This window comes from Bos mutus, chromosome 8, assembly GCF_027580195.1.
Source record: "Bos mutus isolate GX-2022 chromosome 8, NWIPB_WYAK_1.1, whole genome shotgun sequence".
Lineage (NCBI taxonomy): Eukaryota > Metazoa > Chordata > Mammalia > Artiodactyla > Bovidae > Bos > Bos mutus.
In genome coordinates this window covers 105,624,251-105,636,442 of record NC_091624.1, presented here as the reverse complement: position 1 = coordinate 105,636,442, position 12,192 = coordinate 105,624,251, and the positions used below count along the sequence as shown (strand labels likewise).

Sequence of the window (12,192 nt, the reverse complement as noted above, 5' to 3'; positions counted from 1 at the left end):
AACGTGCCTGTTACTCTAGGTATTTCTTGACTTCCTACTATTGCATTCCAATCCTCTCTAATGAAAAGGACATCTTTTTTTTGGTGTTAGTTCTAGAAGGTTTTATAGGCCTTTATAGAACCGTTCGACTTCAGCTTCTTTGGCATTAGTGGTTGGGGCATAGACTTGGATTACTCTGATGTTGAATGATTTGCCTGGAAATGAACCGAGATCATTGTGTCGTTTTTGAGATTTCACCCAAAGTAGTGAATTTCGGACTCTTGTTGACGATGAGAGCTACTCCATTTCTTTCATGCCCACAGTAGTAGATATAATGGTCATCTGAATTGAATTTGTCCATTCCCATTCATTTTTAGTACACCAATTCCTAGTCCAGTTTACCTTGATTCATGGACCTAACATTCTTGGTTCCTATGCAGTATTGATCTTTACAACATCAGACTTTACTTTCAGCATCAGGCACATCCACAATGGACTATAGTTTCCACTTTGGCCCAGCCTCTTCATTCTTTCTGGAGCTCTTTCTCTGCTCTTTCCCAGTAGCATATTGGACACCTACTGACCTCAGTGACTCATCTTCTGGTGTCGCATTTTTTTGGCTATTCATACTGCTCAAGGGTTTCTAAAGGCAAGACTATTGAAGTGGTTTGCCATTCCCTTCTCCAGTTTTTTCAATATGGTTTAGGATACTTGGAGACCCTTGCAGTTACATATGAATTAGAAGACTAGTTTTTCTATTTCTGCCCCCCCAAAAAGACCATAGACTTTTGATGAGGATTGTACTGTCTCTGTAGATCACTTGATAATTGCCATCTTAAAAATTATAAGTATTTCAATCCATGAATATGGAATGTCTTTCCATTAATTTTCAGTTCAGTTCAGTCACTCAGTCTTGTCCGATTCCTTGTGACCCCATGAATCGCAGCACGCCAGGCCTCCCTGTCCATCACCAACTCCTGGAGTTTACCCAAACTCATGTCCATCGAGTTGGTGATGCCATCCAGCCATCTCATCCTCTGTCGTCCCCTTCTCCTCCTGCCCAAAATCCCTCCCAGCATCAGGGTCTTTTCCAATGAGTCAACTCTTCATATGAGGTGGCCAAAGTATTGGAGTTTCAACTTCAACATCAGTCCTTCCAATGAACACCCAGGACTGATCTCCTTTAGAATGGACTGGTTGGATCTCCTTGCAGTCCAAGGGACTCTCAAGAGTCTTTTCCAACACCACAGTTCAAAAGCATCAATTCTTCGGCACTCAGCTTTCTTCACAGTCCAACTCTCACATTCATACATGACCACTGGAAAAACCATAGCCTTGACTAGACGGACCTTTGTTGGCAAAGTAATATCTCTGCTTTTTAACATGCTGTCTAGGTTTGTCATAGCTTTTCTTCTCAGGAGCAAGCATCTTTTAATTTCATGGCTGCAGTCACCATCTGCAGTGATTTTGGAGCCCCAAAAAATAAAGTCTGACACTGTTTCCACTGTTTCCCCATCTATTTAGGTCTTCTTTAATTTTGTTCTGTAATGTTTTCTAGTTTCCAGTGGGCAAGTCTTTTACCCCCTTGGTTAAATTTATTCATGATATTTTATTCTTTTGATGAAATTATAAGTGGAAATGTTTTCTCAATATCTTATTTTGCATTATTCATTACTCATGTATAGAAAACTGATAGTGTGTGTTGACCCTGCAATTGTACTGAATTCATTTATGAGCTCTAGTAGTATTTTAGTGGATTTTATGAGATTTTCTATGTACAAAATCATGTTATCTTTAAGTAGAGATAATTTTACTTCTTTTTAATTTGATGCCTGTTATTTATTTTTCTTGCAAAATTGCTCTGGCTAGGATTTATAGTACAATATTGAATAGGAATGATGAAAGTAGGCATCTGTGTCTTGTTCTTTTCCTTATGAAGACGGTTTTCAGTCTTTTACCAATGAGTATAATGTTAATTGTGGGTATACCATAAATGTTCTTTGTTTTATAAGGAAAGTTTCCTTCTATTCTTAGTTTCCTGTTTTTATCATGAAAGGGTATTGAATTCTGACAAATGGTTTCTTCTATATATATTGAAGTAATCATGTACTTTCTTCCTTTGTTTTATTAATGTAATGTATTGCATTGAATTATTTTCTTTTGTTGAATCACCCTATCATTTCTGGGGGAAATATCACTTGGTATATAATACTTATATTATGTTGTTGGGTTTGGTTTGTCACCATTTTGTTCAAGACTTTTTGCATCTGTATTCATAAGGGATATGAATATAGATATCATAGGTTTGTAGTTTCTTCTACTGTTTTTATCTCACTTTACTATTAGGATAATGCTAGCCTCATAGAATGTGTTAGAAAATGTTGCCTCTTCTGTTTTTTGGAAAAATTTAAATATGATTGACATTAATTGATCTTTAAAAGTTTGATTGAATTCACTAGGACCATCTGGTCCAGGACATTTCTTTGATGGAAAATTTTTTATTATTGATAGAACCCCTTTACTTATTATAAGGTAGATGGGGTTTTCTCTTTGTTCTTGAGTCAGCTTTGGTAATTTTGTGTTTCTAGGAATTTGTCCATTTCATCTAGATTAGACAATTTGTTATCATACATTTGTTCTTACTGTTCACTTACACTACTTTTACTTTCTGTAAGGTTGCTAATAATGCCCTTGCTTCCTCCCCCCACCCCACCCCGCCACCCCGTGCTGAGGCAAAGAAGATTTCTAAGGAAATTCTGAGGGAAAGAAGGAGATTTCTCAGTGAAAGAAGATTTCTGAGGGAATTTTGAAGGAAATAAACAGATTTCTGAGGGAAAGAAGGAAATAATGAGGGAATTCTAAAGAAAAGGAGATTTCTGAGGAAATTGTGCAGGAAAGAAGATTTCTGAGGGACTGAAGGAGATTTCTCAAGGAAAAAAAGGGTTCAAAGGTAAAACATGACAGAACCTAGGACGTTCTGAGGTAAAATCTGACAACCTAGAGTTGTTCTGAGGTAAAATCTGACAAGCTTAGGATGTTTTGAGTAAAATCTGACAAACGTAGGACATTCTGAGATAAAATCTGACAGAAACTAGAGTCTGCTGAGGTAAAATCTGACAGAAACTTGATGCTTCTGAGGTAAAATCAGATAGAACCCAAAGAGTACTGAGGAAAATCTGACAGAACCTATAGAGTTTTGTGGTAGAATAAGATAGAACCTAGAGGTTGGATCATCGAAAAAACAAGAGTTCCAGAAAAACATCTATTTCTGATTTATTGACTATGACCAGGCCTTTGACTGTGTGGATCACAATAAACTATGGAAAATTCGAAAAGAGATGGGAATATCAGACCACCTGACCTGCCTCTTGAGAAATCTGTATGCAGGTCAGGAAGCAACAGTTAGAACTGGGCATGGAACAACAGACTGGTTCTAAATTGGGAAAGGAGTAGTCAAGGCTGTATAATGTCACCCTGCTTATTTAACTTATATGCAGAGTACATCATGAGAAATGCTGGGCTGGACAAAGCACAAGCTGGAATCATAATTGCCGGGAGAAATATCAATAACCTCAGATATCCAGATGATACCACCCTTATGGCAGAGATCGAAGAACTACTAAAGAGCCTCTTGATGAAAGTGAAAGAGGAGAGTGAAAAAGTTGGCTTGAAACTCCACATTCAGAAAACTAGGATCATGGCATCTGGTCCCATCACTTCGTGGCAAATAGATGGGGAAACAGTGGAAACAGTGGCAGACTTTATTTTTGGGAGCTCCCAAATGACTGCACATGGTGACTGCAGCCATGAAATTAAAAGACGCTTGTTCCTTGGAAGAAAAGTTATGACCAACCTGCTGCTGCTGCTGCTAAGTCGCTTCAGTCATGTCCGACTCTGTGCGACCCCATAGACGGCAGCCCACTAGGCTCCTCTGTCCCTGGGATTCTCCAGGCAAGAACACTGGAGTGGGCATGACCAACCTAGACAGCATATTAAAAAGCAGAGACATTACTTTGCCAACAAAGGTCTGTCTAGTCAAAGCTATGATGTTTCTAGTAGTCATGTATGGATGTGAGAGTTGCACTGCCAAAGAATTGATGCTTTTGAACTGTGGTGTTGGAGAAGACTCTTGAGAGTCCCTTGGACTGCAAGGAGATCCAACTAGTCCATCCGAAAATATATCAGTCCTGAATATTCATAGGAAGTACTGATGCTGAAACTGAAACTCCAGTACTTTAGCCACCTAATGTGAAGAACTGACTCATTTGAAAAGACCCTGATGCTGGGAAAGATTGAAGGCAGGAGGAAAAGGGGATTATAGAGGATGAGATGGTTTGATGGCATCACCTACTCAATGAACATGAGTTTGAGTAAACTCTGGGAGTTGGTGATGGGCAGGGAAACCTGGCATGCTACAGTCCATGGGGTCACAAAGAGTCAGACACAACTGAGCGATTGAACTGAACTGAAAGGTTTCTGACATAAAATCTGATGGTTCTGATGTAAAATCTGACAGAACCTAAAGGGTTCTGAGGTAAAATCTGACAGAACCTAGAGGGTTCTGAGGTAAAATCTGACAGAACCTAGAGGGTTCTGAAGTAAACTGTGACAGAACCTAGAGGGATATGAGGTAAACTCTAACAGAACCTAGGACATTCTGAGGTAAACTGACAGAACTGAAAGGGTTCTCAGGTAAAAATCTGACATAACCTAGAATGTTCTGAGGTAAAATCTGACAAGCCTAGGACGTTTTGAGTAAAATCCAGTAGAACTTAGGACATTCTCAGGTAATACCTGACAGAAACTAGAAGATTCTGAGGTAAAATCTGACAGAACCTTAGGGTTCTCAGGTAATATGTGACAGAACCTAGGACATTCTGAAGTAAGTCTTACAGAAGCTTGAGGATTCTGAGGTATAATCTGACAGAACCTAGGACGTTCTGAGTTAAAATCTGCCAGAAACTAGAAGGTTCTGTGCTAAAATCTGACAGAAACCATATGGTTCTAGGTAAAATCTTTCAGAAGCCACAGGGTTCTGAGGTAAAATGTAACAGATACTGGAGGGTTCTTAGGTAAATTTTGACAGAAACTAGAGGGTTCTGAGGTAAAATCTGACAGATCCTAGAGTGTTCTGAGGTAAAATCTGACAGAAAGTAGAGGGTTCTGAGGCAAATCATGAGAGAACATACTATACTCTGAGGTGAATTCTGTCCCATGTGAGAGGGGTGTGAGGTAATATATAACAAAACCAGAGGGTTCTGAGGTAAAATCTGACAGAATCTAGAGACTTCTGAACTCAATCTGATAGAAGGTTTCTCAAAAACCTGACACAAACTACTGCTTCTAAGGTAAATATCTATGAGAAATTAAGAGGTTCTGAGTTAAAATGACCTAAATAAGGAGGTCATGAGGGATTTTTGTATGATTTCTGAGGGTAAGGAGATTTCTGAGGCTTTTTTTGTGGGAATGGAGGTTATTTCTGTGGGGTTTCTATGTGAAAGTGGGAGATTTCTTAAGTTATTCTGAAGAAAAGACAGCGATACCTGAGAGAAAGTAGGAAATACCTGAGAGAAAGTTAGATATTTCTCAGGAAAGGTGTTTTCTCAGGGAATTTTGCAGAAAATTCTGTATATTTCTGAGATAATTCTGAGATTAAGGAACAGATTTCTGAGGGAATTCTCAGAGATAGACATTTCTTCAGGAATTCTGTGGGAAAGCAGGAGATTTCTGAGGGAAAGAAGGGGATTTCTGATGGAAATAAGATTTCTTTGGGGAATTCTGAGGGAAAGAAGATTCCTGAGATAATTCTGAAGTTAAAAAAAATCTGATTTCTGAGGGAATTCTGAGACAAAGAAGATTTCTGATGGAATCTGAAGGCAAGGAAGAGATTTTGAAGATTCCTGAGAGAAGGAATTTGAGAAGGGTTTCTGAGAGAAGGTGGGTGAGTGGAATTGTGCTTGAAAGAGAGTATGAGAGAGCTCTGAGAAAATGATGTTGAGAGGAAATTCTCAGAAAATGAAATTTAGAGGGTATTCTGTAAGAAGTGTAATGCCCCTGCTTTTATTTGTAATTTTAGTTATATGTGCTTTCTCTCTCCTTTTTTTCAGTAGTGTTGCTAGGATTTATCAATTTTGTTTATTTTTTATTTGAGGTTGTTGATTATTGTTTTTACATTTTCTATTTCATTTATATCTGCTCTAATTTTTTTATTTTCTTTCTTCCACTGGTTTTAGATTAAGTGTGCTCTTCTTTTTCTAGTGTTAAAGTGCAAAATTCAGTTGATTTGAGATCTTTCTTCTTTATTAATATATATGTTTGCAGCTATAAATTTCCCACTGAGGTCCTCTTTTGCTGCATCCCATAAGTTTGGTATGTTTTACTTTTATTTTCATTCATGCTTATTTTCTAATTTTCCTATCTTTTTCTTCTTTGACTCACTGTTGTTAAGGATGCATTTGTTGATTTCCACGTATTTGTTGATTTTTCTGTTTTTCTTCTGTTATTGATTTCTAGCTTCATCCCATTATGGTTCGAGAAGATAGTTTGTATGATTTCAATTTTTTTAATTTACAGAAAAATGTTTTATGTGCTAACATAAAGATGCTTCAGTCTATCCTGAAGAATCTTCCATGTGCACTTGAGTAGAATGTATATTCTGTTATCATTGGGTGAAGTGTTTTGTATATGTCTGTTAGGTTTAGTTGGTTTAGAGTATTGTTCAAATCCCCTATTTCCTTTTTAATTTTCTGTCTAGATGTCTTTCCATTATTTAAAGTAAGGAATTGAGGTCTCCAACTACTATTGTAGAACTGTCTTTTTCTCCTTTAACTTCTGTTAGTTTCCTTCATATATTTTCTGGCTCTGTTGTTTGATGTGTATATATTTATAATTTTTAAATCTTATTGTAGCTTGATCCTTTGTTTACAAAATGTCTCTTGTACAATTTTTTTAACTTAAAATCTATATTGTTTGATATTAGTATGGCCAGACCAGCTGTCTTAACTGCTGTTTACATGGATTTGCATAGCTTTGATAGCAAAATTTAGATTATGATCTAGGCAAGTGATAGTGGTTCAAAAATAAATTTTTGTCATGTTATTGCTTATTCATTTATCTGACGTTAGTTTAAAAGTGTCAAGAAATGTCTTATATATGTATATGTATTTTTTCAAGTGTGTGTACTATTTACTATAGAATTCATTTTTTTGAGATCATAAAATTGCTTATATTTATCTGTAGCTAAAGGCTGATACTCTAAACTTTACTGTATGTGTCATGTCCCAGTTACATTTATAGTCTACATAGTCAACTGTCGTCCTCAAATCATAATCATAGTAGTTGCTGCTGGATTATCGTGTGTTTACGTGCATGTGTATCATGTTTGTGTGCATGTGTGTTGTATGTACATCCCCTTTAATGTATAAAGTGGACATCAAGTCAGTTTTATATCCATAATACCCAACAGACTTATATTTTGACTTCTAAGACTCTAGAAACATAGATCACATATACTTTTTTCATTTAAAATTTACTATAGGTCTTTATTTGTAAAATTCTGAGAGTATATTGGCTACATGTGTGCCATGCATTGCTTTCCAGTTATACCACTGTACAAAAATGAGAACATTTTGGTGATATCATTTTATAGAAGTAAATTGAGGGAGCTAATTCAATGTCAATTTACTATACTTTCAAAATATCAGATTCTTTTTAATTCTTTGAGAAAAAAATTTAGGTATAGGCTGTTAATGCAATATGATTTAGAAATATATGAATTTGATAATTTTTTTCCTTTTGTGAAAATTATTTTAAAGCCCATAGTGTTTACTGACAGATTATTTACATTTTAGAAGCACCTGCCATAATACTTTGCTAAAACAATTTATTATTAAAATAATTCCTGTGTATCTATGAGCAATTATAAGGAAGTTAAAGTTGCAGAATAATCTGTGAATGTTCTTACCTGTCCTTCTCTCCCTTTGAGAATTGTTGCTCATTGTTTTATTTCTCCATGTTGCTTCCAATCTTTAATAATCCTCTAGGATTAGTACTTAATCCCAGCAAACAAAAAAAGCAAAGCGTCCCTATCATTATAATGAGGAAAAGAAAAATTTCATCAAGAAGAGATGAGATATTAGTAAGTATTACCAACAACCATCAACTTTGTGCTCAGCACCATGGAATTTATAGTAAGAACAAAAATATAGAAAGTCAAAGATAAATTGTTATTGTTATTCAGTAAGCATTTAGCATATATAAACTATATGAAATGTACAGTCTTGTTTGTCTCATACAAGTAAGTTTGCTTTCCTGAAAAGGAAATAGATTAGATGATGCTATTAAGTAAAGCAGAGGTTAAGACTTGAGTTCTGAAGGAAGACTGGCCATATTCAAAACCTGGCTCTACTGCTCTGATAATGTAATTCTGGATAAACCACTTAATCTCTAAGCCTTGCCATTTTTGTCCACAGAGTAGGGATGATGATAGTAGTACATACCTCATTCAGTTGAAAGATGGTGTTAGTACATTTTCAATAAAAGGTTAGTCATCTTGTAGCTAAAAGCTATTGAAAAAAATATCTATTCATTAAATAATTGGATGAAATATTTGCTTTTAAAAACATGTTGACCAAGTTAGAAACTGTTGCATAAGTTGTGTGAACATTCATGTTTTTACATTTATTTGCTAATTTATAAGAAACAATGTGTGCTTTGTTTTTTATTATAAAATATTACAATGTGTACTTTTTTTAATTACAAAAACAATATAATGCATTTGTTTCTAAAAGAATGTAATATAATTGGATATTACAAGTTATTTCCAGAAAGGAAAGAACATGATGAAAATCATCATAATTATCTATAAAATTCCATGTATTAAATATTCAGCCTTTTTTCAAATACTGTTTTTCTCATCAGGGTTTGATTGCAGCATTAACGGGATACTTAATAAAATGCCATTGCTGAATTGCTTTTTTTGTCTTCCTTAGAGACAGTCTATACTGAGTAGAAAATGTAACAGATGTACTGATAATTTTCTTTGTTTACCTATTCTATGCACTGTTCCAGTAAGGATGTAAGATTTCTGTTAATGAGTTAGTTTGACTTTAATACTTCACTTCAGTGAAGGAGAAAAAGCTCAATCAAATCATATGCTATGTTGATTAAAGAATAAACTTTAGTTTTTTAAACAATTCCACTTCATGTGTTTTTGCAGAGGTCATACTATTTGAAAACATGTTCTGACTTATGCTTTTGCAACTTTTAAGAGAAACTGAATTCTGACTACCTCAAAATTATTTTGTTCAGCCCAGTAACACCTATTGAACACTGAATAAATACCAGATACTGTTCTGGATGTGGTCTTCAGAAACAGATCAGGGACCCCAAAGGATGTATTTCAATGAAATAATGTCACTTTAATACACAAAATGGTTATCTCCTAGTTTTACTACAAGTGTTATGCTTCTCAAATGTTTCCCCACAGCAATACTTTATAAAGCATCCTAGACTTCTTCTTTGGAGCAGCAGGCTTCACATTTATAAATATTTGTTATGATTACTGTTTTGGTAGAATACAAGTTCCAAGAGGAGAAGCCCATCTTATTCATTACTACATTCCCAAATTGTTAACACACCCAAATAACTGGCACTGAGCAAGTATTTAATACATTTTTATAACATGAAGGACTTTCTGAAATTACTTCTGCTGGCCACCAGTCAGTGAACACTCCTAAGGTATGGAGCATAGTCCAATACTGCCTCTAACAACCAGAAAATATCTTTGAAAGAATCTGTTTTATTTACCTTTAAAATTTGTGTGACTTTTTAATTCTCATCCAACATCCATTTCTTTTAATATATGTTTTGTTATTACCCCCAAAAAGGGACATGTCATGGGTATGCTGCATAGTTTTAAGGATACAGCTATGTGAGTATTTTGGAGCTGGAACTCTATTCAAAGTCTGTCTTGATTTTTTAGCAAATATCTTAAACTTGAGTTAGCATCTGAAAGATTGATTTAAGAATATTTGTCTTGACAATTTTGTTGTTTTTAAAAGAGCAAAATGCAAATACACTTAAAGTATTTGGCATGCATAATATTTATTCATATACTGGCTCCCTTTTCCCCTCTTACTATTATTAGAAAATTTCTAGTTTCCCTTCTAAGAACCTCAATTTATCTCTGGTTCTTTCCATTAAGTGTACATGGTCAATAACTGTTAATGAAGAAGTGAAAGTATTCTTCATCTTTGATCCACAGTTATGGCTCTGCATCTAGACAACAGAATTCTTTTATCAAGCATATTAAATACCTTATAGATGAAAATTTTCTAGTGAAAAATTTTAAACAATGTCCACAGAGAAAAATTAAATTGAATTTTTATTACTACTTATTTAACACAAGTTTGCTTAGACAAGTAAGAATTTATAGAATCTGTGCTTTATTGCACTGCACAGAAACCAGAAATAGTGTTACACTATTATAGCGCTGTTTGCGGGGAATTATGGGCGGTTTGTCTGGAATACATGAAGATGTTCAGTGATTGTTGCAAGGAATCACGAAAGAGATCTTTGGTCCAAAGAAGACATCTCTGAAAAAGAGTAGAACATGAATTAAATCCAGCTGGAAATTAAGATACATGTTAGTCTTTGCTGGGCTAAAAATGGACAGTGATTTCCAGGATTTCAGACATAACTGTTCTTTTTAGGTGAACAAAGTACAATGAGAATGAGTGGGAAGACTTGCCACAGGAGCAACAAAGATTAAGAAGGTAATCAATTCTTCTACTTTTCCCCATTTGTCATTGACATGATGCTATCGTTTATTGATAAAGAAAAGCAAAGACTGGGTGACTTGGAAACATTACAATCATACCAAAAAATTCATTTCTCTGTTATGGGTGGGAATGGGCATAATGTTTAAATCTACTGATAAGAAACAGAAGTTTAAAATTTTCTAGGGAAGCGAATAAATACATTTCTAGGTTTTATAGGGAAAGGTGAAATGTTAAGCTACTCAACTTTACTCTTGTTGGAAAAATCACTTAAGGTGATATGTAAAAATGTGATGCTGCCTTCTGTACTAATGTTATGTGTAATCAAAATATGATCCACAGGACTTGGGATTATTAAGGTGGGAAAATATGGATAAACTAATTAGGAAAATGAGGGCTGTTTGTAATAAAATGCCACTCCATTTGAAAAAATGCATGGAATAATATCAAATTATATGTATGTGCAAGGTAGTATTATGATTATGGCTCAGTAGAAATATACTTAGCATACACTGTACAACATGATAACCATAACTAACACTGTGTGTGATATATTTGAAAGTTTCTGAGATAATATATCCTAAAGTTATCACAAGGAAAAACAATTTTTTGACCATGTGAGGTGATTTGTGTTAACTGCACTTATTATTGTAATCATTTCATAATACAGTTGACCCTTGAACAATACAGCAATAAGGGGTACTGACCTTCTGTGCAACCAAAAATCTGTGAATAACTTTACAGTCAGTCCTCCATACCTGTAGTTCAACATCTGAGAATTCAGCCAATCATAGATGATATAGTGCTATAGTATGTATTTAGTGAAAGAAATTTGCAGGTAAGTGTACCCATGCAGTTCAAATATGTGTTGTTCAAGGGTCAACTGTCTATTTCTTTCAACTCATTGTGCTGTACACCTTAAATGTGAACAGTGCTATATTTAACTATATCTCAGTGCAACTGAAAAAAAAAAGATGCAAAATTTGTGTTTACAGGTTAAAAAAAAAAAAGAAATATACTTACCTATTTGTTGCTAATGCAACAGCAGTAACCCAAAATCAGATAGAAACTACTTTCATATATTCATACTTCTATTTCATCCACTAACAATGGATGATCACAAAATTATATCATAAAATAACTACAAGTACATTTCAGTAAATCAGTTTCAAGTCTTATAAGAAAATTTTAAGTATGATATTTTAATATTAGATGGCATTTCATTTATGTAGGAAAAGTTAGGTCATTTTATGGACCTAACTCAGTTAGGACCTAACCTAACTCAGTTAACTTGAGTTCTTGATATCATTCTTTAATCAAGTGATTCTCACATTTTATGATGAATCAGAATTACTCAAAGGGTTTAAATCATAATTGCTTTGCTTCCTCTCCATTGTTTCTGATCCAGCTGGTTTGGTCTGGGGTCCAAGTTTGA

General features: G+C 34.7%; 2 protein-coding genes across 5 annotated transcripts in view; one reads left to right on the top strand and one right to left on the bottom strand.

The window, feature by feature from the left end:
• Positions 1 to 12,192, top strand: part of SAP30 (Sin3A associated protein 30) — a 91,841-nt gene that overhangs the window by 11,855 nt on the left and 67,794 nt on the right. For both annotated transcript variants that reach the window (XR_011465202.1, XM_070376033.1), the window contains exon 4: positions 10,692 to 10,754. Coding sequence is in view for 1 of the 2 variants with exons in the window: in XM_070376033.1 (XP_070232134.1) it covers positions 10,692 to 10,709 (18 nt within the window). In the remaining variant the exon portion in view is untranslated. The remainder of the gene's footprint in view (positions 1 to 10,691; positions 10,755 to 12,192) is intronic.
• The window catches only part of SCRG1 (stimulator of chondrogenesis 1), a 107,394-nt gene continuing 100,542 nt past the window's right edge, over positions 5,341 to 12,192 (bottom strand). For all 3 annotated transcript variants that reach the window (XM_070376035.1, XM_070376034.1, XM_005892761.3), the window contains one exon: positions 5,341 to 10,574. In XM_070376035.1, the coding sequence (XP_070232136.1) occupies positions 10,520 to 10,574 (55 nt within the window). In that variant the 3' untranslated portion in view covers positions 5,341 to 10,519. The remainder of the gene's footprint in view (positions 10,575 to 12,192) is intronic.